General features: G+C 44.9%; 1 protein-coding gene across 2 annotated transcripts; it reads left to right on the top strand.

Moving 5' to 3' along the window:
• Positions 1-872: 872 nt before the first annotated feature.
• Positions 873-24,668, top strand: LOC139378488 (AT-rich interactive domain-containing protein 2-like). 2 transcript variants are annotated; one of them, XM_071120694.1, is made up of 21 exons: positions 873-1,348; positions 1,461-1,554; positions 2,414-2,511; positions 9,678-9,811; positions 12,079-12,297; positions 12,706-12,773; positions 13,015-13,084; positions 13,325-13,581; positions 13,774-13,870; positions 14,042-14,251; positions 14,634-14,801; positions 15,446-15,521; positions 15,605-15,739; positions 16,001-16,191; positions 16,453-18,797; positions 22,631-22,776; positions 23,046-23,184; positions 23,262-23,353; positions 23,454-23,577; positions 23,788-23,879; positions 24,034-24,668. In XM_071120694.1, the coding sequence occupies exons 1-21, from the start codon at positions 1,257-1,259 to the stop codon at positions 24,143-24,145; spliced, it is 4,959 nt and encodes a 1,652-aa protein (XP_070976795.1). In that variant the 5' UTR covers positions 873-1,256; the 3' UTR covers positions 24,146-24,668. The 2 variants fall into 2 exon arrangements, with proteins under 2 accessions (XP_070976795.1, XP_070976796.1); XM_071120695.1 differs by having other exon boundaries at positions 896-1,348; positions 15,449-15,521.
• Positions 24,669-24,916: the final 248 nt, after the last annotated feature.

The raw sequence follows: 24,916 nt of genomic DNA, 5'->3' as shown, positions 1-24,916 counted from the left end.
TCCGTCTGGCAGTTACAGAAAAGGGATCATGAGCAATTTCCATTCATCTCAGGAGACAAAAGTCATTTCTGAGTGCTCGGCTATTGGTTCCAACACCGGTGATAACCTGGTAGCTGGTTGCTCTCAGGCAAGGGCTGCAGATAATGGAATAAAGTTACATTACTAGCTATCTCCAATTAAGCTATGACACAATATGGCATTATCACTTTGAAATTGTAGTTAGATTTGGTAGAGTTGCGGCTATTGAAACGGCCAGGTGATTTCGTTATCACAATATAACCAAGAGAAAGTATTTGTGAACAAACAGTACAGTAATGATACATTATTGTAACGTGTCTTCATTTCTACATTGACAGATTAGAGTACCGCCCTGGGCCCAGACAATTTAGTTATGAACTGTCACAGCTTTGACACAGGTGTAAAGCAATGTGGTGTAATGGGATACTGTTTTTGGGGTTGAGATAACTAATATCATGAACCACTCATTTTGTGGATGAAATGAGCAAAACTGAATTTACTGTGGTGACTTTATTAACTGTAATGATTAGTCTTAATAGTTAAGAATATTCAGAGAAAGCAGTCACTTCATCAAACTTTACAATTTATATGAAACCATTACACTACTAGGAAATTAATTGAATGTCAATATTGATCAACATATAGCCAACTTTGAGAATAAAGTAGGTCTCCCCTCCCCCACGAACAGTAGTAATTCTGTTCTGTTTGAACGGGTCTTGTAAATTTCAGATGAGCTCTAAAAAAGACAACACTGTCTATTGTTCCAATAAACCGCTTTGGAGTGCAATACCGTTGTTTCTAGTAGAGGGCGCTGCGTGGCAGTACGAGCTCGAGGCCTCAGATCTTTTTGTCTGGAACTGGATCCCGCTGCCGCTCTACAGTGTGTGCGATTGCTTGGAGCCGCGTCCGTAACACACTGTCAAACCACTCCAAACGAACACATTTGATACCAAAACTATTAATTTAACATATTTTACAATGGCAGTTTTAGTTTGCCGTTGAAATCGGTCGTTATTCTGGATAAGTGTTTATTACAACTTACTGAATCGGCTTGTTTTCTGTGTGTAGCTGTGCATCAGTCTTTATTAGCGAGCTGGCGCTCTTCTTGCTATTAGCTATTTCTTTAACTTTTTTAAACACTCAGCTTCGCGAATGACTGAGCGCCGGCGGAGTATGGGATCCTTGGTGTCTTAGGAAGCGAGTGAGTGGGGTTTTAACCGTTTTTACATGCAAAAACAATGGCAAATTCGACGGGGAAAAATGTACTAGATCAGCGAAGGAAAGGACTGGCTTTCCTGGACGAGCTGCGGCAATTTCACCGAAGCAGAGGGTGAGAATGGGGCGTTTAAATACACCTTTAAACATCATGTGCATATGACTATGGATGCTTACAAACAATTAGTAATACCATTCTCCATGTATTTAATGTTTTTTTCCTTCAGATCGCCGTTCAAGAAGATTCCTATCGTGGGTGGGAAAGAGCTGGATCTTAATGCTCTCTATATCAGAGTCATTTCGTTAGGTGGATTTGCTAAGGTGAGTGCAACTAAAAGTGCATTTTCGCACTCTCGGTTTTCAGTGAAGTCTTCAGTGAACCGCTAGAGAACTCTCTTTCGGCATCCCGAAGAGCTATTTCATACTAAAACCGCGGTAGGAGAGAGAGGATTGTGGTCGGCCTTGTGCTAGTTTGCCATCTATGCAATGTGGTGGCTTGTGTTGTGTATGGTTTGAATTGAAAGTCCGTACGGTAGCTGCATTGCTCGGAGTCTGAGTGCAGTTAGAGCAACTCAAAATTAGCGGGCACGTTTAACATCGATTATCGGCACAGAGCACTGGCTAGGAAGAACTATTCGCCGCGGGCGATAGGTAACATTTTGTGCAACTATTTTTTTTACGATAATTTGGGGGAAGCTAGTTATTCGCATTAGCCATCTTTGGCTCAATGGCTGAAGACACATGTAGGCCGCACACAGGCCTATTTATTGAAAACTGTAAACGTGAAAACAATTACTCAAATAAAGACTGCTCGCCATCATTCCATCATTGTTACTAGCATTGTGCTGAAGCGGGTCATCGTTGTCTCGGGCTTTGGTAGCTACCACATTTAGCCTGCACGCTTGGCTTGCCAGAAAAGTAATGTTAGCCAGATTGCTAATACTAGCTAGTAAGTAAGCCATCCAGTTCAAGCTGTAGCTAGCTGTGAGTTGTTGCTTGCGGTGATAACTAGATGGCTTGCAAACATGGAATAAAATACACAGTTCTAGCTAATAAAAGTAGCTAACATTAACATCTTATTAGATGCTAATCAGATTGTTTGACTGTCTTATCCATATTTTATGCATCCTGATATTGCTTAATTGAAAAATGTATAATAACAGCCTCGTTTACTTTACAGGTTTCTGACAAAAATCAGTGGTCTGAGCTGGGTGAAGATTTTAACTTCCCAAGGAGTTGTTCAAATGCAGCATTTGTTTTAAAACAGTACTACCTTCGGTAAGTGGCATGGTCTTGCATTAGCTACTACACTCAGGCAGCATGTGGCAAATGTTTACAAATTGTGAGAGGCTGGAAGCAGGAAAGGACCATGCAACAATCCAGCATAGCTGACAGTTTTTAAAGATGTTGAACACGGAAAACAAAAACACTATACTGGACCTTACACTGGCTGCAATGTTTATGCCTCATAACAGTATGATTTGACGTAACATTTAGTACATTTTAGTGGGTTAATGCAGATCACTATTTAAAAAATATATATTATTTTTTATATGCCGTCTTACTACTGGGGATTCTGCCATACATCTTCTCTTTGTAGATTTAAACTATTACTAAGGGACATTAACTGGGAATGCTTTTTAAATGGTCCGTGATTGGTGTATTACTGAATGCTGGCTGGTCATTTGTCATTGAATAGGCTAGCCGTTGCCATAACTATGCCATCAACAGCACGTTACCCTAAACACCTTTTGCCCTCGGTGTAGATGTTTCACCAGCAGCAAGCCTGTGGACAGTGTGGAGCTGCTTCTGTACTCAAGTCTCCATTTCCCTCCAAAATATTACCATCATTGCCACGGCCACCTGCTTTTAAGAGGAAGGATCACATTCACCAGTCTAACCTGGAGGCTGCTTATATAACCCTGCTTTGCCAGTTAGTTGACGCAGCATATCTTTAGTAATCCTGTTGCATTAATCACCTTCACTTTTTGGGAATGGTTGAAAGAGCAGTAGGTCAACATAGTCTACAAGTATCCAATCATGTAGGCATGTTAAATTCTAAACAAGGTTCACTCAGACTACCTAAGTGGCATACCTGCTTACAGATATGGCTTATGAATTTGAACAACTTGGCATTGGCCTGAATATGTTATTGCCTTCCTCTCTTAAGTCATCATGGGATTTTATATAGGCCCAACAGGCAGAGCCAATGATAGGCCAAGCATTGTAATGAAGTGTTTCCAAATGGTGCTGGTTATTCCAGCATGTTTAGCAAAGGATTTCATTCTTGGCATCAGATGAACAATAGTAACACTTGATACCCTATAAGAGTTTATTGAATTCAAGTATTTGAACATTAACTTCCTGATTTGATATTGGGTAGGCAATTTCACCCTGTGAGGTTGGGTGCAGAATGTTCTAGCCCAGCTGCAACACCTGATTCTACCAATGAACAAGGCCTAAATGGTCTTCAACCAAGAAACAGGTGTGTTGCTGCTTGGCTGGGAACAAAAGCCTGCACCCAGTGAGACTTTTTTTCCCCTTTCAAATCGTCATTTGAAGAGTCATAGGCTAACTTGTGATATAGCTCAACGCAGGGCTCTGCAATGACTATTTTACTCGTATATGTGTATTGGCACAGCAAATATGTTGTGACGATACAAGTATTGTGATATTTTATTTAGGAGCACCAGTGTGCCGAGGAGAACGAAGGATTCTAACATTATTACTTCAAATATTTTTTGTTGCGCTCCTACATTTCTGTGTGCACCTGGCTACATTTTCCAACTTAGGTGTAAAAAATAAATTAACACATGTCAGTGTAAAGCCCTGTAAAACAATATTTGAAACACAGAGCTGTAAATAGCCTAACTGACAGAAGGTTGGAAGGAGCTGTTGGGAGCTGCCCAAATGCATTACTTATTTTGCTTCATATATTCAAACAAATGCACAGGCCTAACCCATTTCAAGCCTGCATTTGACCTCGCTCCCTTAAACTTCTCCTGTGTTTTACCCCATGACACACCCCACTCGAATCACATGTTAGTTGTAGACTAGAATGGTCAAACTTCTATTCCTTGGAAGGTTTTTTTCACAGCTTATATGGGTATATATATCTATAGGTTCATTTTACCATACTCCTGTGTCTTTACCAAACAAAAAATTGAATTGACCAGGTTAAGACCGCCTTCTACCGTCAACTCAAACTGGTTTAAGTGGAAGATGTAGTCTCTGTTATAGGGCAAGCAAGCCTGTAACGGTGAAACTTATTGGAACCAAAGAGCCCTTTGGTTTAGCTGGGAGGGGCATCTCAATACCAACGCGGTCTTAAGGGCAAACACTGAATAGTCAAATGTATTGGAAGTAGGGAGTCCTTTGTTTGCTTGTTGGTCTTCTTGTACCACTACTTAAATTGAACGTTGCCAAGGGCAAGGCACTTGTCATTGAAAATAGTAAGTAATCCTGCAACCTGGGAACCTGAGCAAAACCTTAGTTCAGGTGCAGGAGAGGATGCCTCTTAAGACTGAGATGCTGCTTGTGAATAGACTGTACCCAACATGATGTTGTTAACACTGTGATGCCCATGCCAAAATAAGAGCTGGATTGGAACTACATAGCTGTTTTCTTGCATACGTGAAGTCCGAGACAATCAAGTTGTCTCATTCGCACAGCGTTTGCTAGTGAGATTAGCCTTGGCACATGAACAAAGGTGAAACATGGCTACAGTGTCTATAGATCTAGTGTTACAGATATCAGGGGACAGCAGGGTATGCCTTTCTCTGATGCTAAATAGAGGGTGCTAAAATGATGTAGCAAAACTCATGTATCAGCAAGCTACAGAAAACGCAGTCTGCAAGCGAGTCTGCTGAAACTTTGGAAATGCATGTTATTTTTTGACAAGGTCAACAGTTTCCTGGTGTAACCCAAGCTGCTTATACCATGTTCATTTTTATTAAAAGTCAGTTTGATTTCTAAACCAGTGTCGTATAAATTAGGGCTGTGACGATACAACTATCGTGATATTTTTTCCATGGCAAAAATGGAAACGCGAAGCAGACATCTCTTTGGTCCTTTAAAAACTTGCTGTTTGTCAAGTGTTGTGTTTTTATAGCTTGGAAAACACAGCGAACGAAAATAAACGTAACATGTAAAGTGTTGGTCCTATGTTTCATGAGTTGAAATAAAAGATCCCAGAAATGTTCCATACGCACAAAAAGCGTGTCTCTCACATTTTGTGCACAAATTTGGTTAGATCCCTGTTCGTGAGCATTTCTCCTTTGCCACGATAATCCATCCAGCTCATGGGTTTGGCATGTTAAGAAGCTATTTAAACAGCATAATCATTACACAGGTGCACCTTGTGCTGGGGACAATAAAGGGCCCATCTAAAATGTGCATTTTTGTCACACAACACAATGCCACCGATGTCTCAAGTTATGAGGGAGTGTGCACTTGGCATGCTGACTGCAGGAATGTCCACCAGCTGTTGAAATTTCTCTACCGTAAGCCAAGTCGTTTTCGAGATTTGGGCAGTGCGTCCAACTGGCCTCAGACTACATGTATGGCATCGTGGGCGAGCGGTTTGCTGATGTCAACGTTGTGAACAGAGTACCTCATGGTGGGGTTATGGTACGTGCAGGCATAAGCTACACACAACGAATGCAATTGCATTTTATTGATGACCATTTGAATGCATAGAGAGATCATGACGAGATCCTGAGGCCCATTTGTCGTGACATTCATCTGCTGCCATCACCTCATGTTTCAGCATGATAATGCACAGCCCCATGTCGCAAGAAACTGTACACAATTCCTGGAAGCTGAAAATGTCCCACTTCTTCCATGGTCTGCATACTCAGACATGTCAACACCCATTGAGCATGTTTGGGATGCTCTGGGTCGACGTTTATGACGGTGTGTTTCAGTTCCCACCAATATCCAGCAACTTCGCATGGCCATTGAAGAGGAGTGGGACAACATTCCACAGGCCAAAATCAGCAGTCTGATCAACTCTATGCAAAGGGGATGTCACACTGCATGAGGCAGATGGTGGTCACACCAGGTACTGACTGGTTTTCCAACCTTCAACCCCTACTTTTTTTTAAAGGTATCTGTGACGAACATCTGTATTCCCAGTCATGTGAAATTCATAGATTAGGGCCTAATGAATTTATTTCAATTGACTGATTTCCTCATATGAACTGTAACAATGAAATTGTTGCATGTTGCGTTTTTATATTTGTTAAGTATAAATGTGAATCTGGATGACATAAGGATGTTTGTTTCCAACTTTTGGGCTGTTTTCCTAAACAAGTTAAATCCACTGTGATTTCTGTTTCCTTGCCACAATAATAATGAGTATCGCGATGCTGGTATCGTACTGCCCCCTAATTATAAATATCTGGATTAGGTGTTTTCTATCATCAGATGTAGGCCTAACAATAACAATTGAATCACTCCATAGTTCCCCACTTAGGTCGATAGGTCAAACTGCTGTGAATGATGGGCAGCAGAAGTTGTTCACTCTATAAAGAAGGTACACCCGGGAAGCACTGTCTAAGTACAGCAGCTCTCCCTACTCCAAATCCTATTTCTCATGCCTGGCATACATTACAAGACTTGACTGGCAAGTAGGACCTAACTTTGTGTGTTGGACAAAGAAAACTATAGAAAGTCTGCTTGTTTGCAATTTGATTACAGGTGAAGAGCCATTTGCTTAGGTTTTGTTCTGGTTTTCCGCCACAGCGTGAGGCCACCGCTTGCTCTCCCTCAGCATACCCCCTTATTTTGTCACTAGTTATCTGCTTGCCATGTCTTTCTCTTGACTTTTTTTTTTTAAATTGTAAAACCTTGTCAGCAACAATAGCTAGGAGAGGTTTTGAATGACAGATAAAACTGTCCATAGAGGTAGGGATTGGAGATGTTGTGACTAGCGAAAGCTAGCTGAGGTAGGCAACACTACTACAACTATTGGCCTAGGATTGGGCATGCTGTCCCAATTTTCTTTGACTGCGGTAAGCTCTCTGCAGATCACACAAAGAAATGTTTGAAAGTGAGAAACTTTTTAACTTTGCGTCAAGCAAACTACACCAGCGGAAAATGTATTTAGGGGGCTGACAAAATAAACTTACCCACCATTCTCGTTATGTTAAGCAAAGTCTTGAGCTCAAAATGTTTCCTTTTTTGTCTAATGGCATTATTTTACCTTTGTGATTCCCACCTTGATTAGTTGTTAGCGTTCTTCTCAGTGTAGTTTACCATCGTCTCCCCCAGTCTAGTTTCTTGTCCTCAACCAAGTATTTGGAGTTCACTCACCCCCACTCTCAGTAGTGGTCTGTATATAGTGCTTCCATTTATTATTTTATCAGCAATATAACCAGCCTATTGCTTGATGTAGCTTTAGGCTACATAATCTGGATTTCTAGTGTTGCTCATTGGTCCCTGTTGTATGCCTCCATGTTTAAGAAGTTGTCTCTGTCTGCTCAAATGAATCTGCAAGCATTTAATTTTCATGGTATAGTAATATATATTCACCTATTTATAGAACAGTAGTAATGCCAGTTTACTCAATCTGATTGTGTGCTTGTCCAACAGAGGGCACCCAATTCTCTCACTCACTCACTCACTCACACTGAGGCAGCCTTTATTGAGAGGGTTGCTCTTATGTCCTATCAGCTCTTGTATGATCCGGACGACCTTAAATTACATCAGTTTGCAAACAGTCACCATTTGCAGTGGTAGATCTATGGCTTCAGTTGCTTACATTTTTGTGTGCCGTTCAGGTTAATTGAAAAAGGGTAATCTTGTTTAGATATTTTTTTTGCTGGGGACAAAAAACAGGTAAGAGCCCTGTTACACCTTAATTGCTTGTTTTTTTTTTACATGCTGATCGTATGACACCTGCGATGACACAATTTTTATATGTCAACTTGATTAGACACTGATAAAATGAGAAGGCCTCTTAATTCTGTGATGCTTTTCTGTGGCACACTGGCTGTTGTCTTGTCAGAAGAATGGGAGCTTTTTGCCAGCCATGTATGAAAAGGGAAGTGCAGACATTAGCAGCTGCAACAGAACACCCCCCCCCCCCCCCCCCCCCCCCCCCCCCATGCAGCCTGCCCGTGCCCAGACAAGCGTGTGATGACGCTATGCAGAGCCGGGGCCCCTCCTCTCCAAACGGAGAGTTGGTGTATTTATAGTCCAGTGTGTCACGCGCCGTGGACGGGGGATTACCTTGGCCGCTGCGAACCAGCAGCAGCACTGGGACTCCGTTCAGATTGGAGCTCTCACTCTGACTCACGGCAGCACACACACTCCGCGCTTAGCCAGGGTTTTCCACGCTACCACTGGTGAGGTATTTCCTGCTGCCACCACTGCAGCATGTGTGTCTGTGTAAACAAATATTCAATGTGCAGATGTGTTGGTCCCACCCTACCTAGACATGTGAGAGACGGCTTTCGACCGAAAGCTATCAGTCTTTGTGTTTCGTTAAAACTCCCTCTACTTTTCTGCACCTCTCCCCAGCTGAGCGGGTGGTCATTTGAATGAAGACATCACCCCAGTGTCTAGAATATTCTGTTTGTGCTGGTGATAAGATCACATCATCCCCAACTGTGTCACATCCAAGCTGAATATAAAAATATTAAGGAAGACTGGTATTGGTTGTGACTCTTGATAAACTAGTTTGCCCTGTCCAATAGGGTACAAAGGATTCATCACTTGTACTCTGCTTAAACACTTGCACTGTCATGCAGATGGTGTAACACATGTCTTTTGATTTGAGTCAGCTAGGCGTAAACATAATTATTTAATCATAACCGATGGTCTCTATGTCAGAAACTTGGATTGGATTGTATCCCCCTCTGGCAGTATTTTTCATTTCATGCTTTGTCGTGTAGTCATTCATATTCACTCTGTCGATAGAAGTAGGCGAGAGACATTGGTTGTGTTGTAATCCCCGTTTGTAGTTTGTTCCAGTCGGCAGCGGCTGAGTAGTGGAATTGCTTTGCAGCTGGGGTTGAAATAGGATGTGGGCACAGATAGCCTGACAACATTAGTGTTGTCTGTAGGATAACTTTGAAAATGGTAGGAGTTCACAGAAGTAGGCTTGTGAGTCTTTATAGGCCAGAGTGTAGCCTACCAGTTTACTTGTGTGATTGCAAGCATTAACCAAATTCCTCAGAGTGGCTGTCATAAAGAACTCAATTGGCAAATTATATGGTGGGAATGTGCCAGGGTGTCCAGTTTTGTTATCAGGGATTTGGAGGCACAACAGTTGGTGTTTTTGCCATAGTCTAAGGATGCAGGACTTCCTAGTTTGGCAGATTTGAGGATCGGGTGAAACAGGATTATTTGCTATAGAGGCCATTTCAGATTAGAATTTGGGAATAGGTGGGGTCTTGGATCAGTCACCCTTTGAGCGTTAAGTTCTCTTTTGTCTACAGATATTTAGAAAAGTATGAAAAAGTCCATCACTTCGGCGAGGATGATGACGAGGTGCAGCCTGGGAACCCGAAACCATCTCTTCCAATTGGTGCAATTCCCTGCTCCTATAACTACCAGCAACACACTGTATCAGGTAAAGCTTTCTCTCTTTTACAAAGTGTCTTCAAACAACCACAAAGCAATAATTAGCTACATAAGTTCGGCCCAAATCTTCTTGGTTGGGCTAAGACTTGAAATACAATTAGGATTCTTGAAGGGATGGCCCCATATTCTGTATACATTCTGTATACCTCTGGCCCTTCTTTGGACACTGTTAACAAACCTCCAGACGAGCTTCAATGCCATACAACACTCCTTCCGTGGCCTCCAACTGCTCTTAAATGCAAGGAAAACTTAATGCGTTCTCTTCAACCCATCGCTGCCCGCACCCGCCCGACTAGCATCACTACTCTGGACAGTTCTGACTTAGAATATGGACAACTACAAATACCTGGGTGTCTGGTTAGACTGTAAACTCTCCTTCCAGACTCACATTAAGCATCTCCAATCCAAAATTAAATCTAGAATCGGCTTCCTATTTCGCAACACAGCCTCCTTCACTTATGCTGCTAAACATACCCTCGTAAAACTGACTATCCCACCGATCCTTCGGCGATGTTATTTACAAAATAGCCCCCAACACTCCACTCAGACTTCATCCAATTTGCTATCACAGCGCCATCTGTTTTGTCACCAAAGCCCCATATACTACCCACCACTGCGACCTGTATGCTCTCGTTGGCTGGCCCTCACTTCATATTCGTTGCCAAACCCACTGGTTCCAGGTCATCTATAAGTCTTTGCTTGGTAAAGTCACGCCTTATCTCAGATCACTGGTCACCATAGCAACACCCACCGTAGCACACGCTCCAGCAGGTATATTTCACTGGTCATCCCCAAAGCCAACACTTATTTTGGCCGCCTTTCCTTCCAGTTCTCTGTTGCCAATGACTGGAACGAATTGCAAAAATCACTGATTTTTATCTCTTATCTCCCTCACTAACTTTAAACATCAGCTGTCAGAGCAGCTTACTCATTGCATCTGTAAATAGCCCCAATTTAGTTAGTCATAATGGTGCTGCTGGCCTGCTCCTACGGTAAAGCCTGCTCCTACGGTAAAGCCTGCTCCTACGGTAAAGCCTGCTCCTACGGTAAAGCCAGCTCCTACGGTAAAGCCAGCTCCTACGGTAAAGCCAGCTCCTACGGTAAAGCCAGCTCCTACGGTATAGCCTGCTCCTACGGTAAAGCCTGCTCCTACGGTAAAGCCTGCTCCTACGGTAAAGCCTGCTCCTACGGTAAAGCCTGCTCCTTAAAGTGAGAGCTTATGGTTATACGGTTATACAGTTGCTTGAAATGGCCAAGTGGGTGCTGAACATTCATTCCTCCATTTTTTGGGGGGGGGGGGTGTGAAGAAAGCTCAAGAGAGGAGGATGTCAGCAAGACAACAAGATCTTAAAATGTATGATGAAAGTAGTTAATATACCAAGACGGACGAGTTGTATTAGGATTTGTCTTTGAGCTGTTGAATGGTGTGCTTCAGAACTGAGACGCAATATACTTCCTTTCTGTATTAGGTCTGCTACATTTATACTCCTTTTGTTTATGCACAAACATATGGGCCTTTAAACCAGAGCCCTGCCACCAGAAGCTCATATCCTCCCTCATATGGCGGTTGAGATAATTGTTTGAATAATCTTGACTTTGTATTAGAATTGTTGTCCAATCTTGCCCAGGCCTGAGAGTCCCCCATCAGTAAGAGTGTATCTGAACTGAGGTTGTCATGTCCCCAGGCATGCAGGCAATTGGGAACCGTGTGTTACCATGGTGCTGTGTGATGGTGCATTACCACCATACCCGCTGTGTGTGAAGTAAGCTCTAGTTCAGGAGTCCTGTCAGCCACACACACACACACACACACACACACACACACACACACACACACACACGTGTGAAACAGATGCAGAGCTGGCGGCTGTGAGGAGTTGGCTATTTATATCCCGTTTGATTGCACTGTAATCAATTTCAAATAACTGAAATATGCCATACAATCATTGCCATCCCAGCAAAGTTATGCCAAGAGACTGAGGCTTCAGGAAGTTGCACTTGTTAACTCCACCCCTGCATGTGACTTTAATCACTGTTTCCTATCTTTTGAATGCATATTCATTATCAGATAGGTGTCCCAGTGCATGCAGTTGTAATCATTTTTCTGAACAGTCTAAATAAACTCATAAATCATCATTTCTCAAGGTCTTTATAGCACAACATTGTAATATTTTTTTAATGTTTTCATCAGGCTTTCTTTACATTCACTTTGAAATTGAAATTACAACTGGATTTGTGGTTGTTTTTTGTCCCCAGACTATCTCCGCCAAAGCTATGGACTGTCCATGGAGTTCACGGCCCCATGCGACTATAACAAACTGGTGCTCTCTCTCCTGTCGGGCTTGCCCAATGAAGTGGACTTCGCAATCAATGTTTGCACTCTCCTCTCCAACGAGAGCAAGCATGCCATGCAGCTGGAGAAAGACCCCAAACTCATCACGCTGCTGCTGGCACATGCAGGCGTCTTCGATGACTGTACGTCTTCAACACCTTTAAATATTCTTCATTAGGATCCAAATCTATTTTTTCAGGATAGTATCTTTGTCTTGTGGGAACTTGGTGGGGGAACTGTTGACACTCGCACTACTGTGCTCAGTTTCCCTTTTTGGGCAAAAGAAAGTTGTTTATTCCCTTTCATTTGCCTGTATGGAGACTAGGTGAGTTATTACCTCCTTGGTAAACTTGTTAATTTAGAGTCTGAAGCAAAATGCAAAAATCCAGGCTTCAGCGCAACAAAATGTGAACACTGCATTCCCTTTCAAGGCACTGCCATGGCAGAACCGTTTTTTTTTTTTTTGTGATCCCTCAGGTGTGAAAGTACCTTCTGTCTCAGAATGTAAGGGTTGGAATGTTCTCTCTAACAGTACTCTTGTGAATTTGCAGCACTAGGCAGCTTCTCCTCTGTATTTGGGATGGACTGGAAGGAGCAAACCTCCCGGGACTTCATGAAGGTAGATTTAACTGAAAGACTCACTATATATCTATATTATAGGTTTGTAACTTACTAGGCTTTTGGTCAGAGGGAGAAAAAAAATAGTTGCCTCGCCTCCAGCCGTTCAGGGATCTTAGTGAAATACGGTGTGATGCCTGACTTTGCTGCAGTACATCAGCCTTAACCGCTCTTGTTTTTATAGCAATGCATCTTTTCAGCAGTCAGTATTTCAACAATAATCTGTGAATATGATTCTACAGTTCTGGAAGGATGTGGTAGAGGATTCTGAAGTCAGGGACCTCATCTGGGACAAGACCAGCCTGACACAAGGTAAGCAGCGTATGCTGACAGACCAAATTTTAAAGACCCATTGCACAATAAAATATTTATTTCACAACAATGGGGAAAATATTAAGTCAAATAAATATTTCGACATTGTTTAGTGAACTTTTTGTGTAATCAAGTATATGAAGATTTCTCATTTAAAAAAATACTCTTAGGGCCATTGCTCTGACATGAAGATGTCCTTGGTGGATCAGACATTCACTGTTCTTTCTGCTCTTCTCCCAGTGACAGACACTACGCCGGGGGATGAGCGCTGGGGCGCCCTCTTCCACCCTCCACGCAACCTAGGCATCGGCGACGTCGAGGGTCAGCGGGTCCTGCAGGTGGGAGTCATCCTCCGCAACCTCTCCTTCGAGGAGGCTAACGTCAAACTGCTTGCTGCTAACCGCACCTGTCTGCGGTTCCTCTTACTGTGCGCCCACTGCCACTTCATCTCCCTACGGCAGCTGGGATTGGATACACTCGGCAACGTGGCCGCAGAGGTGAGGCGTTTTTACTGCTAGAATATTTCTGTTCTGAAAGTTAATATTTTGTGCAAGTATTGAGCTATTTCATTACATGAATTAGTACTATTCAGTATAATATTGTATAATGTTAGACAAGGCTGTAGCTGTTCCAGAGCATTTGTGTTATTGATGATTCTATGAATTAATATCTGTTTTCTCTCCCAATAGCTTCAGTTAGATCCTGTTGACTTTCGAACAACCCACCTAATGTTTCACACCATCACCAAATGCTTGATGTCAAGGGACAGGTTCCTGAAGATGAGGGGTGAGTGTCAGAGCCCGTACTTTATCTTTTTCAGTGTCTGGGTCTTTTTATTACAAATGTCAGATATATTTTTATATCACGGTCCTTTTTAATGTGAATGGTACTTCATGTCTTTATGTAACAACAGTAAGCATAAATTGTGATAAAACCATTTGTTCCTCCTCCCCTCAGCCATGGAGATCCTGGGTAATCTGAGCAAGGCGGAGGACAACAGCGTGCTGATCTGTGAGTACGTGGACCAGGAGTCATACCGGGAGGTGATCAGCCTGCTGTCGCTGCCTGACCTCATGCTCCTCATGTCCTCCCTGGAGGTCCTCTACCTGCTGGCCCAGCTGGGGGAGATCCCCTGCAGCAAGATCGCCTCCGTGGACAGGAGCATAGGTGAGATACCAACAAACTAGCCCTAACCAGGGTACCAGTAACCTAGACACTAGTCAGGATTGAGGATACATGCAGTAGTATAAACAACCAAGCCAGAATGGAGGGGATTGAGAACCATCTAACTGAGATAAAGTGTAAGTATAGCATTAACAACTTGGCTAATCGAGTGTTTGGGTATTGTTTGATTAAGTATAGTCTCTTAGCATGGCACAGCAACCAAGCTGCATTAATTGACAATCAAACTCGTTCCGCAGAAGATATTCGTCGTCTCTTGGAGGAATTGGAAATTCAATGATTTTCAGAATTGGGAAATCAAAAATAACTGTCATGCAACAATTTAGACACATGTTATTAAACTGTATATTTCTGTGTCCCTGGGCAGATCTGCTGGTGCGGCTGGTGTCAGTGGACCTGCACACGTTTGGTCCGGATGCTCTGACGGCCGTGAGGCTGATGGAGCACCAGGCTGCTGGGCAGAGCCAGGTGACTGATGTGCGGCCGCAGCTTGTAGAACAGCTGCCCGCTCCGCTGCAGGGCGCACCCATCCCAGGTGAGCATCTTAACACTTAAACCCTGTCCCCTGATCTTCAGGTGCACATTGGAATTAAACTAAGCCAGGTTATAGTCATGTTGTACATAAAATCAGAATTCAGAGCAAGCTGTGTGAGGGCAATAATTAGCCATATGGTTTAAAGGAACAGTTCCCCAAGACAATGGCCTGAGATTATAGGCTCAGCCCTGTGGAGCCTTGCTCCTTGTCGTGTACGTTGGAGTCTGATCGAAAGCTGACTGCTCATCAGTTTACGCCTCCCATAAGCCTCTGCGTCCACCCTGTCTGTAGAGACGTTCCATCTGTTGGTTATTTAGAAACATGGATGATCAGGCAAAATGGTGTAAACCCGTGTTGTATGCAATCAATCAGCTAAAGTTGACTTTGGCATGAGGTGCTAAGAATAATTCAAGCTAGGGTAAACACAGCAGTCTGCTTGTACAGTACTGTCGCTGCTCCCTAGTGGGCAAAATGAGGAACAGCACACTAAACACACCATGTACGACAGGAGCACTGTTCTGCAGATTTGACCGTTCAGTCTCACATCAGAACAAAAGTGTTTCCAGCGTCGAGAATGGGTTTATTCAAAAACTTTTGTAAGTTTATCAAATTAGACTCACTAATTATGTCATCTCTCACTTTAGCAGCAAGAGTCCCTGTCCAGTCCACTCCTCCTCCTGGTATTGTTGAGCTAGATGGGGAGAAGTTTACAGTGCAGTGGTGAGTCCCTCTCTCACACACACATCCTCTCATAGTCATGCTCTCTCTGTGACACCTTCCTGAGTTCCCTTTGTCTCCACCAGGCTGAACGCCCACTTCGAGGTGAGCGGCGAGAGCTCAGTGTCGCGTTCAGAGATGTACTCGGAGTACCTCACCACCGGCAGCAAGATGGGACGCGCTGGCATCTTGGCCTCCCAAGGCTTCCTCAAATGTCTACGGTTGGTTGGCATAATCCCATATTAAATCAATCGATTTCTTTGAAAATCGTCATCATTTAGAGAACACACAACTAGAAGTTTACAGTTTTTTCTTTTTTTTTCTTCTCCCAATTGTGGTCCTGGAAGCCTTGTATTCATGTTATGTTTTCAACCAAGAAATCACCCTATGGACAGTAGTGGTCCAAATTCAATTACTTTGAGAAACATGATTGACAAGGTCTTAGTGTCAACTGCACTCACACCGTGTCTCTCATTTTGTAGGACCATCTTCCCAAACCACACAGTGAAGCGGCTTGAGGACACCAAGCCCAATGCGCAGGCACACATACATGTGGTGGGGGTCAAACGGAGGGCCATCCCACTACCCATCCAGCTGTACTACCAGCAGCAGGCTAGCCCCACACCAGGGCCCAAACATGACGTCCCTGTCGACCCACAGGCATCCCCGTCGGGTAAACTCACTGTACAACTTACTACATTTTTGTAGTTAGTGGCATTAAAATTCAAGTTACCACCTACCTTGTTATCACAACAAATGTCAGACATAGTTGCTGTACATGTTGTCTTGGAGTATGGTGTGACATACTTTGCAGTTGTGCGAATTGGACCTCAATCAATGATTCTGTGTTCTTTGTTGTCTCTCTCTCTCTCTCTCTCTCTCTCTCTGTGTTTACACTTTATCAATCGGTATCCTGGTTTTGCCCGGCCTCCAGTCCCCAGCCTTACTGCTAACCAGGCAGCGCCGCAGGATGGTGTACCCCTCCCCCAAGCGGCTCAGACTGTTCCTCGGCTCCCCCTTCACCACCAGGCCTCACCACATCAGCACCCCCACTCAGCTCAGCAGGCCAAGTCAGGGGATATCCTCAAGACGGCCATGGTCCAGAGCTCCATCCCCACCTCTGGCCAGGTGGTCCAGAACCACAGCCCCAACATGGCCCAACAGCTCCACCATCAACAGGTCATGGCGCCTACCGGGACCCCTGTCACACTGTTCCAACAGGTACAGCAGGGCCACATCTTCACGGCGCGGGTTCAAGGGGTGCCCATCGCCCAGCGGCCGCCCCTGCCGCACACTCCCTCCTTAGTACCCCAGGCCCTCTCCCAGGGCACCCAGCAGGAGACGGCTGTGTTCTCTGCCCCCCCGCACTACGCCGCCGTGTCTGCCCCCTGCTCCTCACTGCAAAACTTCCAGGTGGGTGGGGGCCAGGTGTTCACCATCGCTGGCGTGTCCAACGCCCAGGGCTCCCGTGTCACTTTCCAGAACATCGCCCCCAAGCCTGCACCCTCGCAGGCCAGCGGATCACCAACAACCACTCATAACCAGCAGCAGCAGTCGAGCGTGGTCATCGTCAGCCCCAACCCCCAGCAGAACCAGGCCTATGCCCCGGCTATCCATCAGATTGTTCTGGCCAACCCCTCCACCATGTCTGGTGGCCAGTCCATCCAACTGGCAGGACAGTCTCCCACTCCTTCCAACCCCCCACCCTGCCCTCCCATTATCGCTCCACTACCCCAGGGCCTGCCCTCTCCTTCCAACACACAGATCCCAATGCAGGGCTCTGCTTCTGTCAGTCAGATGCTGTCGGTCAAACGGCAACCACAACAATTGAACCCCCAGCAGCAGTTTCACCCCCAGCAGCAGTTTCAGATTCAGGCCCAGCCCCTGCCTCAGCAGCAACAGCAGCCCCCCCAGCCTACCTCCACAGAGTCCAGCCTGATCAAACAGTTACTGCTTCCAAAGCGGCCCTCCACGCCGGGTGGCAAACTCATCCTGCCCGCACCCCAGGTGCCTCCCCCTAGCAGCACGCAGCGTGCCCCCAGCCCACAGGTGCTCTACCAGGTGGCCTCACAGGGCCAGCCTCAGCCCCAGCAGCTCAATGTACAGCTGGTCCCCAGCCAGCTTCAGTCCCCAGGGGGGCCTCTCCAGACGGTGCAGCTCATCTCTACCAGCAGCCCCGCCACCATCATCCAGGGCCAGGCTCCTGGTGGCCAGGTCACCTTCACTGTGGTGCCCAATACAGGCTTCACCACTTCAGCTTCTGCAGCCGCCGCCCAGATCAGCCAAGGAGCCGCTGCACCAGGCCTGCCAGTGGTCCAGACAGGCAACACCCTCCACGGGCCACCGCCGCCCTTCAGGGGGGACAAGATAATCTGCCAGAAGGAGGAGGAGGCCAAGGACGCCACGGGTCTGCACATCCACGAACGCAAGATCGAGGTGATGGAGAACTCCTCTCTAGCCGATGGGGCTGGCACCAAAACCAGCAACGGAGACCTGGCAGGGGCTGATGCTCCAGGGGCCAAGCTGCTTAACGGGAGGAAGTGCATGGACTCCAGTCTACCTCCATACCACTCAGGGAACAGCCAGGGGGCCTGCGTCAATGGACCGGCCAGCGAGAGCTGCCCCACCAACGGGAAGCAGCCCTCTGGCCCGGCTAACCCACAGGAGGGACACGTCGACCCCAAAAAGGCTCTTGTCAACGGGGTCTGTGACTTTGAGAGAGGGGACGCCTCCACCGGTTCCCACTTAAGCAAAAACATTCCAAATCACTTCGCTTCCAAACACTTGGGGAACGGGGAGGTGGGTCCTCCTCAGAAACTGCATGGGGCTCCCCAGGAGCCCTCTGTCCCCCAGCAGGATACTGCCAAAGCTGAGCAGGCAGAGCGCCTTGCCAATGGGCCTCAGGCAACAGGCCCCTTCTCTAACGGACCTATGGGGCCGGGGCCTAACTACACTCTGCCTGCTTTCAGGCAGCAGCTGTTTCCCACTGTCACTGTAAACTCCCAGGGCGCCACGGGGCCAGGGACATTGCCGGCCAATGGTTTGAGTGGCGAGGGCCGTGCGCTCAAGAGGCCGGCAGAGGAGGACAAGGGGGCGTCTGTGATTCCCTGTAAGGTGGGAGTGAGGATCATCACCATCAGCGACCCCAACAAGGCGGGCTGCAGTGCCACCATGGTGGCCGTGCCTGCTGGAGCCGACCCAAGCACAGTAGCCAAAGTAGCAATAGAGAATGCCACGCAGCAGAGGAACTGCTCCACCGTACAGGCATCCAGCTCTACGGTGAGTTTCACATAGCTCAACAATTTGTTTCTTGTCCCAGTTTTACAAGCTGTGTCAACTAGTTGGCTAGCAAGCTCATTAGATTGCTGACTTATCTTGAATACTTTATTGGATCCCTGACATTCTTTTCCTGCTGGTAAAACATGTGACTCCGTTTTTCTTCACAAACATAAAATGCAGGGCTCGACATTAACGCTTGTTCTCTTGTCTGGGGACAAGTAAAAACGATGCTCGGACAAGAAGAATGTAGATTGAAGTTCAGACGAGTAATAAAACACATTTTTTCACATCGAACAATTACTCAGATCAGAATTGGATCAGAGGTCAACATTGGAATAATATTCAAATCTATTTTTTTTATGTACATTTAATAAAAAAGCCTACGTGTCAAAGTATAGATGATATGCATGTTGGCTACAGCCTCACGTCCAAACCGATGCTGAATGCTGACATGAGGGAGGCACCAGAAAATGTAGCCAAACTTTAATGAGACTTTTAATTACATAAATAAAGGCTGAACACCAGTCATGTTTGACAAATATAATGAAGGGTCATTAATGTCTAAAGGCTTGATTTGACATACTCCAGGCACGGTTTGTTCAGATCAAATGGTCACAAGACCGGGCCTGTTGCGCACCGCACATCACCCACCTTGAATCTGAGTGGAGGCGTCTGCATTTTGAAGCTATTTAAAGGGCAATTCCACCACTTTTTGACTTCATTCATCATTTCCAGTGTATACATGTGTGAAAATAACACGTTTCTACAATCTGTGGTTACAAAGATGAGAAGAGAAGTCCTAAATAAATGCTTCTCTGTGACATCACAGGGTAAGATTAAAAGTTTTGAAAATTGTCAACCTGCAATGTGTTTTTAGCCCAAGGGAGGTATTTTCTTGCTCCCCACATCACTGTGAATCTGTGTTTGAAAATCACTGTTAAGTAATCTAGTAGAACTTCATTACTTTAGGTTTTTTCCCTACAAACGTATAAATGCAGTGTTTTCACATATGTTGACACTGGTTTTGTGCTGGAGATAATGAACATGAGGTTGGTGGAGTTGCCCTTGATCCATAAACGTAATTGTTTGAAACCTGGATGTTTTGTCATTTTATGACGAATGTCTTACCTTGTTTCAAAGTATCCAAGCATAATCCTAGTCATATTAGTAACCCATGCTAGTCGATCAAATCAAATGTATTTATAAAGCCCTTCTTACATCAACTGATGTCACAAAGTGCTGTACAGAACATCAGCCTAAACCCCAAACAGCAAGCAATGCAGGTGTAGAAGCACGGGGGCTAGGAAAAACTCCCTAGAAGGGCCAGAACCTAGAGAGGAACCAGGCTATGAGGGGTGGCCAGTCCTCTTCTGGCTGTGCCGGGTGGAGATTGTAACAGAACATGGCCAAAATGTTCATAGACGACCAGCAGGGTCAAATAATAATAATCACAGTGGTTGTAGAGGGTGCAACAGGTCAGCACCTCAGGAGGAAATGTCAGTTGGGTTTTCATAGCCGATCATTCAGAGTATCTACCGCTCCTGCTGTCTCTAGAGAGTTGAAAACAGCAGGTCTGGGACAGGTAGCACGTCCGGTGAACAGGTCAGGGTTCCATAGACGCAGGCAGAACAGTTGAAACAGAAGCAGCACGGCCGGGTGGACTGGGGACAGCAAGGAGTCATCAGGCCAGGTAGTCCTGAGGGAATGGTCCTAGGGCTCAGGTGGAGAGGTAGAGCGAGAGAGAAAAATATACACTTAAATTCACACAGGAGAAATACTCCAGATATAAGACTGACCCTAGCCCCCCGACACACAAACTACTGCAGCATTAATACTGGAGGCTGAGACAGGAGGGGTCGGGAGACACTGTGGCCCCATCCGACGATACTCCCGGACAAGGCCAAACAGGATGGATATAACCCCACCCACTTTTTCAAAACACAGGCCCCACACAACTAGAGGGATATCTTCATCCACCAACTTACCATCCTGAGACAAGGCTGAGTATAGCCCACAAAAATCTCCGCCATGGCACAACCCAAGGGGGGGCACCAATCCGGACAGGAAGATCACGTCATTGACTCAACCCACTCAAGTGACGCACCCTTCCTAGGGACAGCATGGAAGAGCACCAGTAATCCAGTGACTCGGCCCCTGTAATAGGGTTAGAGGCAGAGAATCCCAGTGGAGAGAGGGGAACCGGCCAGGCAGCAACAGCAAGGGTGGTTCGTTGCTCCAGTGCCTTTCCGTTTACTTTCACAATCAATCATAGGAGTCTTCAATAAATCATTAACGGTTGAGACCGAGTCTGTCTCTCTCACATTGTCATAGGCAGACAATTCCATAAAAATTTAGCTCTATAGGAGAAAGCCCTGCCTCCAGCTGTTTGTGTAGAAATTCTAGCGACAGTAAGGAGGCCTGCGTCTTGTGACCGTAGTGTACGTGTAGGTATGTACGGCAGGACCAAATCGTAAAGATGGGTAGGAGCAAGCCCATGTAATGCTTAGTAGGTTAGCAGTAAAACCTTTAAATCAGCCCTTGCCTTGACAGGAAGCCAGTGTAGAGAGGCTAGCATTGGAGTAATATGATCACATTTTTTGGTTCTAGTCAGGATTCTAGCAGCTGTGTTTAGCACTAATAAAGTTTATTTAGTGCTTTATCCGGGTAGCCAGAAAGTAGAGCATTGCAGTAGTCTAACCTAGAAGTGACAAAAGCATGGATACATTTTTCTGCATAATTTTTGGACAGTAAGTTTCTGATTTTTGCAATGTTACGTAGATGGAAAAAAGCTGTCCTTGAAACAGTCTTGATATGTTCGTCAAGAGAGATCAGGGTCCAGAGTAATGACGAGGTACTTCAGTTTTATTTGAGACAACTGTACAACCATCAAGATTAAAGTTGATGCATCTTTAGATCTCCCCTTTATTTCTAACAGATATTTTCATCTGTCACATGAAACCAATCACGCATGCAGTGTGCTTTGGAAAAAAACGTGTTTGGTTGTATTTGTAATGTTGCAATATTTTATAGGCTACCAAGGTGGCCAACCAATCTCCAGGAGAGCCTTAAAGGGGCAGTGTTGTAATTTGAGACTGGCTTGAATATGCAAAGAAGCCTATTGGCAGAGTGTAGCCTACATTTGTCTGATTCTCTATGGTAAAAAAAGGTAGTCATGCATTTTATTTTGAAAAGTGGATCTGGGCTTGAGCTTTTGAACAAGTAAAAAATCTGAACACACTTATCCAAAGGACAATCGGTCAAGTCCTTAAATGTGTAGTTGTAGGTGGGAGGGTGCTATCCCTACTACAAGGCTTTTCTGTTGCTGTTATTTGGGAAAATCAACTGCATTGTGATGAGTAGGGTTAGAGGCCATTTAATGATTTATACAGACTGACTTGTTTTATATTGCACTTATTGGATTGGCAGGTGTGTGTGATCTTTCATGTCATCGTATAGCAATGCAAGGCTTACAGTTGTTAATTTTACAAGCAAATGACTTGCATGAAACAAGATTAATGATGAGTCTTCAGGTTCTAGGACCTTGAATAATTTATTCAAAGTCTGTTCATATTTTTGTTTAATTCATTTCTGAATAACTAATAAGCAAATTGTAGGTTTCATATTTATTGTATCATATTTATTGTAAGAAGAGGGTAGCTAGGCTAAAATCTAAATTAATTTCTTCAAAATTAGCTTAATTTATTTTGTCATACTTTTTAAAAAGGTAAAAGAAATACAAAAAAAAAAATATTTGGGAAATAGTAAAACAATCATACAACACAAAATATCACTTGCTTATTTGGTCTGATATAGCTTTGCCTGGTTTTACGCAGCTTCCGCCAACAGTGGCTCAGCCTGTGCAGGCTGGCAGCTCCAGCCCCAACGCCCCCCTTCCTGGGCCACAAGCCGTGGTGGCACCCCCTGAGCAGACCAGGAAAGCGGGACAGAACTTCAAGTGTCTGTGGCAGTCCTGTAAACAGTGAGTCAATCTCTGGCCATATTGACTTGACCTACTTAAAGAAGTCCTGTGTTGTGAAAGGCGTGTTCATATCATGGCTAACTAAAACTGCGTTTAGACAGGCAGCTCAATTCTGGTATTTTTTCCACTAATTGGTCTTTTTGATCAATCACATCAGATCTTCTTCAGAGCTGATTGATCAAAAGACCAATTAGTGGAAAAAAGATCAGAATTGAGTCTAAGTGGCCTGTTCATTGACTGCCCCATTGTTGTCCGTGTTGTTCTTCCAGGTGGTTTGAGACGCCGTCTAGGGTGTTCTACCATGCAGCCACGCAGCATGGTGGCAAGGAGCTGTACCCAGGCCAGTGCCTCTGGGAGGGATGTGAACCTTTCCCCCGACAGAGACTGTCCTTCATAACCCATCTACAGGTAAGACTACACCTTCTCAATCTATCAGTCTATGTTTGTGGCTTTTTACTGACAATTATCCTATTTTCTTCCTGTAGGATAAGCATTGTTCTCGAGATGCCCTATTGGCCGCACTAAAACTGGAGCAGGAACCGACACAGACGCAAGACTCCAATCAGAAAACTTCCAAGTATGTACCCTCTGGTTAGTTTAGCATGCTAGTGCTAATGTCCATTCTGGTGATGCTAGAATGCGCTATGTGTGGCAGACTCTTTTGCATTGTTCCACAGGCCTCAGCCAGTGGCAAGCAGCACTCCAGCACCGCGAGCACAGAAAGCTATTGTCAATCATCCGAGCGCAGCCCTAATGGCACTACGCAGAGGCTCTCGGAACCTGGTGTTCAGGGACTTCACTGTGAGTATGGTTAAGCTTAGCTGTTTGTTTACACTGAAGGTGTCTGGTCGGCATTTGACAGAATTGCATGATTTTATACGTGGAAATAAGATTTAAGATGTTAATCATTGCAGTCCTTGACTACTCCATATTTATCATATATTCCCACTTGGAAATCTTTTGTTATCAATGTATCTTGTAACTGATGAATTTCACAATCCTTTTCCTTAGGATGAAAAAGAGGGACCAATGACCAAACACATACGACTAACTGCTGCCTTAACGCTAAAGAACATCGCCAAGTATTCAGACTGCGGTCGAAAGTAAGAACTTTTTTTTGTATCCATTCACAACTACAGAAGGGTCTTCTGAGGACTCCTAGTGCTGTTTGATCGGTGTGATGAATCAATTAAACCTATGTTTATTTACTGTTTCATGGATCGTATGTAATGACAGCTTCCTATCTTGTCTTCTCAGGTTGGTGAAGAGGCATGAGAGTCACCTCTCTGTGCTGGCACTCAGTAACATGGAGGTCTCCACAACGCTCGCCAAATGCCTTTATGAACTGACTCGCTCTCTCCAAGCTTGAGTCCAAAAGGGCAACCCCACCCCCAAAAATAGGAGAACCATCCTTCAGGGGTGTCATGACAATGGGGCACACAGGTGGGTAACACCAGACCATGCCCTTCGGACTCCCCTCCCTCACCCCACTGTGCTCAAATCCCCCCCATCTCCTTCACAAAACAAACTGCCACGGGGTCTTCCACCAGCCGCCCAAGAGGGGGAGCTCTTTAGACTGCTGCCCTGAGGGACTCTACTAATGAAACCCTAAATACGAGCACATTTTTGTAATCCTGGGACTGTTTGCAGAGAACTTATTTGAGTAGGAGCGGCAGTACTTTGAGGAGTTTTGCTTTGCCGAGGGAGGGGAGAGGCTAGAGATGGGGGAGGGAGACACAGCTGCAGGAGACTGGCTCGATTGTTTTTCTTTACAACTTGGTAGCGTGGTTTTCTTACTTGAGTCAATATATTTTCACTTATTTATTATTGAAATGAATACCATTACAATTAATGAAAAGAATCTTGTAAATATTTGTGAATATATATATATATAAAGAAAATCCTCTCATGCCGATACAGCCACTGGGGAACTTGCTCTGTGGAGTAATAGAACCATTACTTTGGTAGAATCTAAGTTTCTTTTTTTTTTTAATGATCCCTGGTTACTTGTATCTAATGTGATTCTATACTCAGCAGTGGATGAATGTACTTAAAACCTGTAAATACTTCTGCAAAGGTACTGATGCTGTAAAGTTAAGGGGGGAAAACAGTTTTTTTTTTTTGTGGAACTGACTTTTTT

Source organism: Oncorhynchus clarkii, chromosome 21 (genome assembly GCF_045791955.1).
Source record: "Oncorhynchus clarkii lewisi isolate Uvic-CL-2024 chromosome 21, UVic_Ocla_1.0, whole genome shotgun sequence".
Taxonomy (NCBI): domain Eukaryota; kingdom Metazoa; phylum Chordata; class Actinopteri; order Salmoniformes; family Salmonidae; genus Oncorhynchus; species Oncorhynchus clarkii.
This window is presented reverse-complemented; position numbering and strand designations above follow the sequence as displayed.

Bases quoted from the DNA above. Each gene is read 5' to 3' on its own strand.
- LOC139378488 (XM_071120694.1), top strand. From the start codon at position 1,257: ATGGCAAATTCGACGGGGAAAAATGTACTAGATCAGCGAAGGAAAGGA. The intron at 2,512-9,677 runs GTAAGTGGCATG...TTTTGTCTACAG, and splicing joins TTAAAACAGTACTACCTTCG to ATATTTAGAAAAGTATGAAA. The intron at 22,777-23,045 runs GTGAGTCAATCT...TTGTTCTTCCAG, and splicing joins CTGTGGCAGTCCTGTAAACA to GTGGTTTGAGACGCCGTCTA.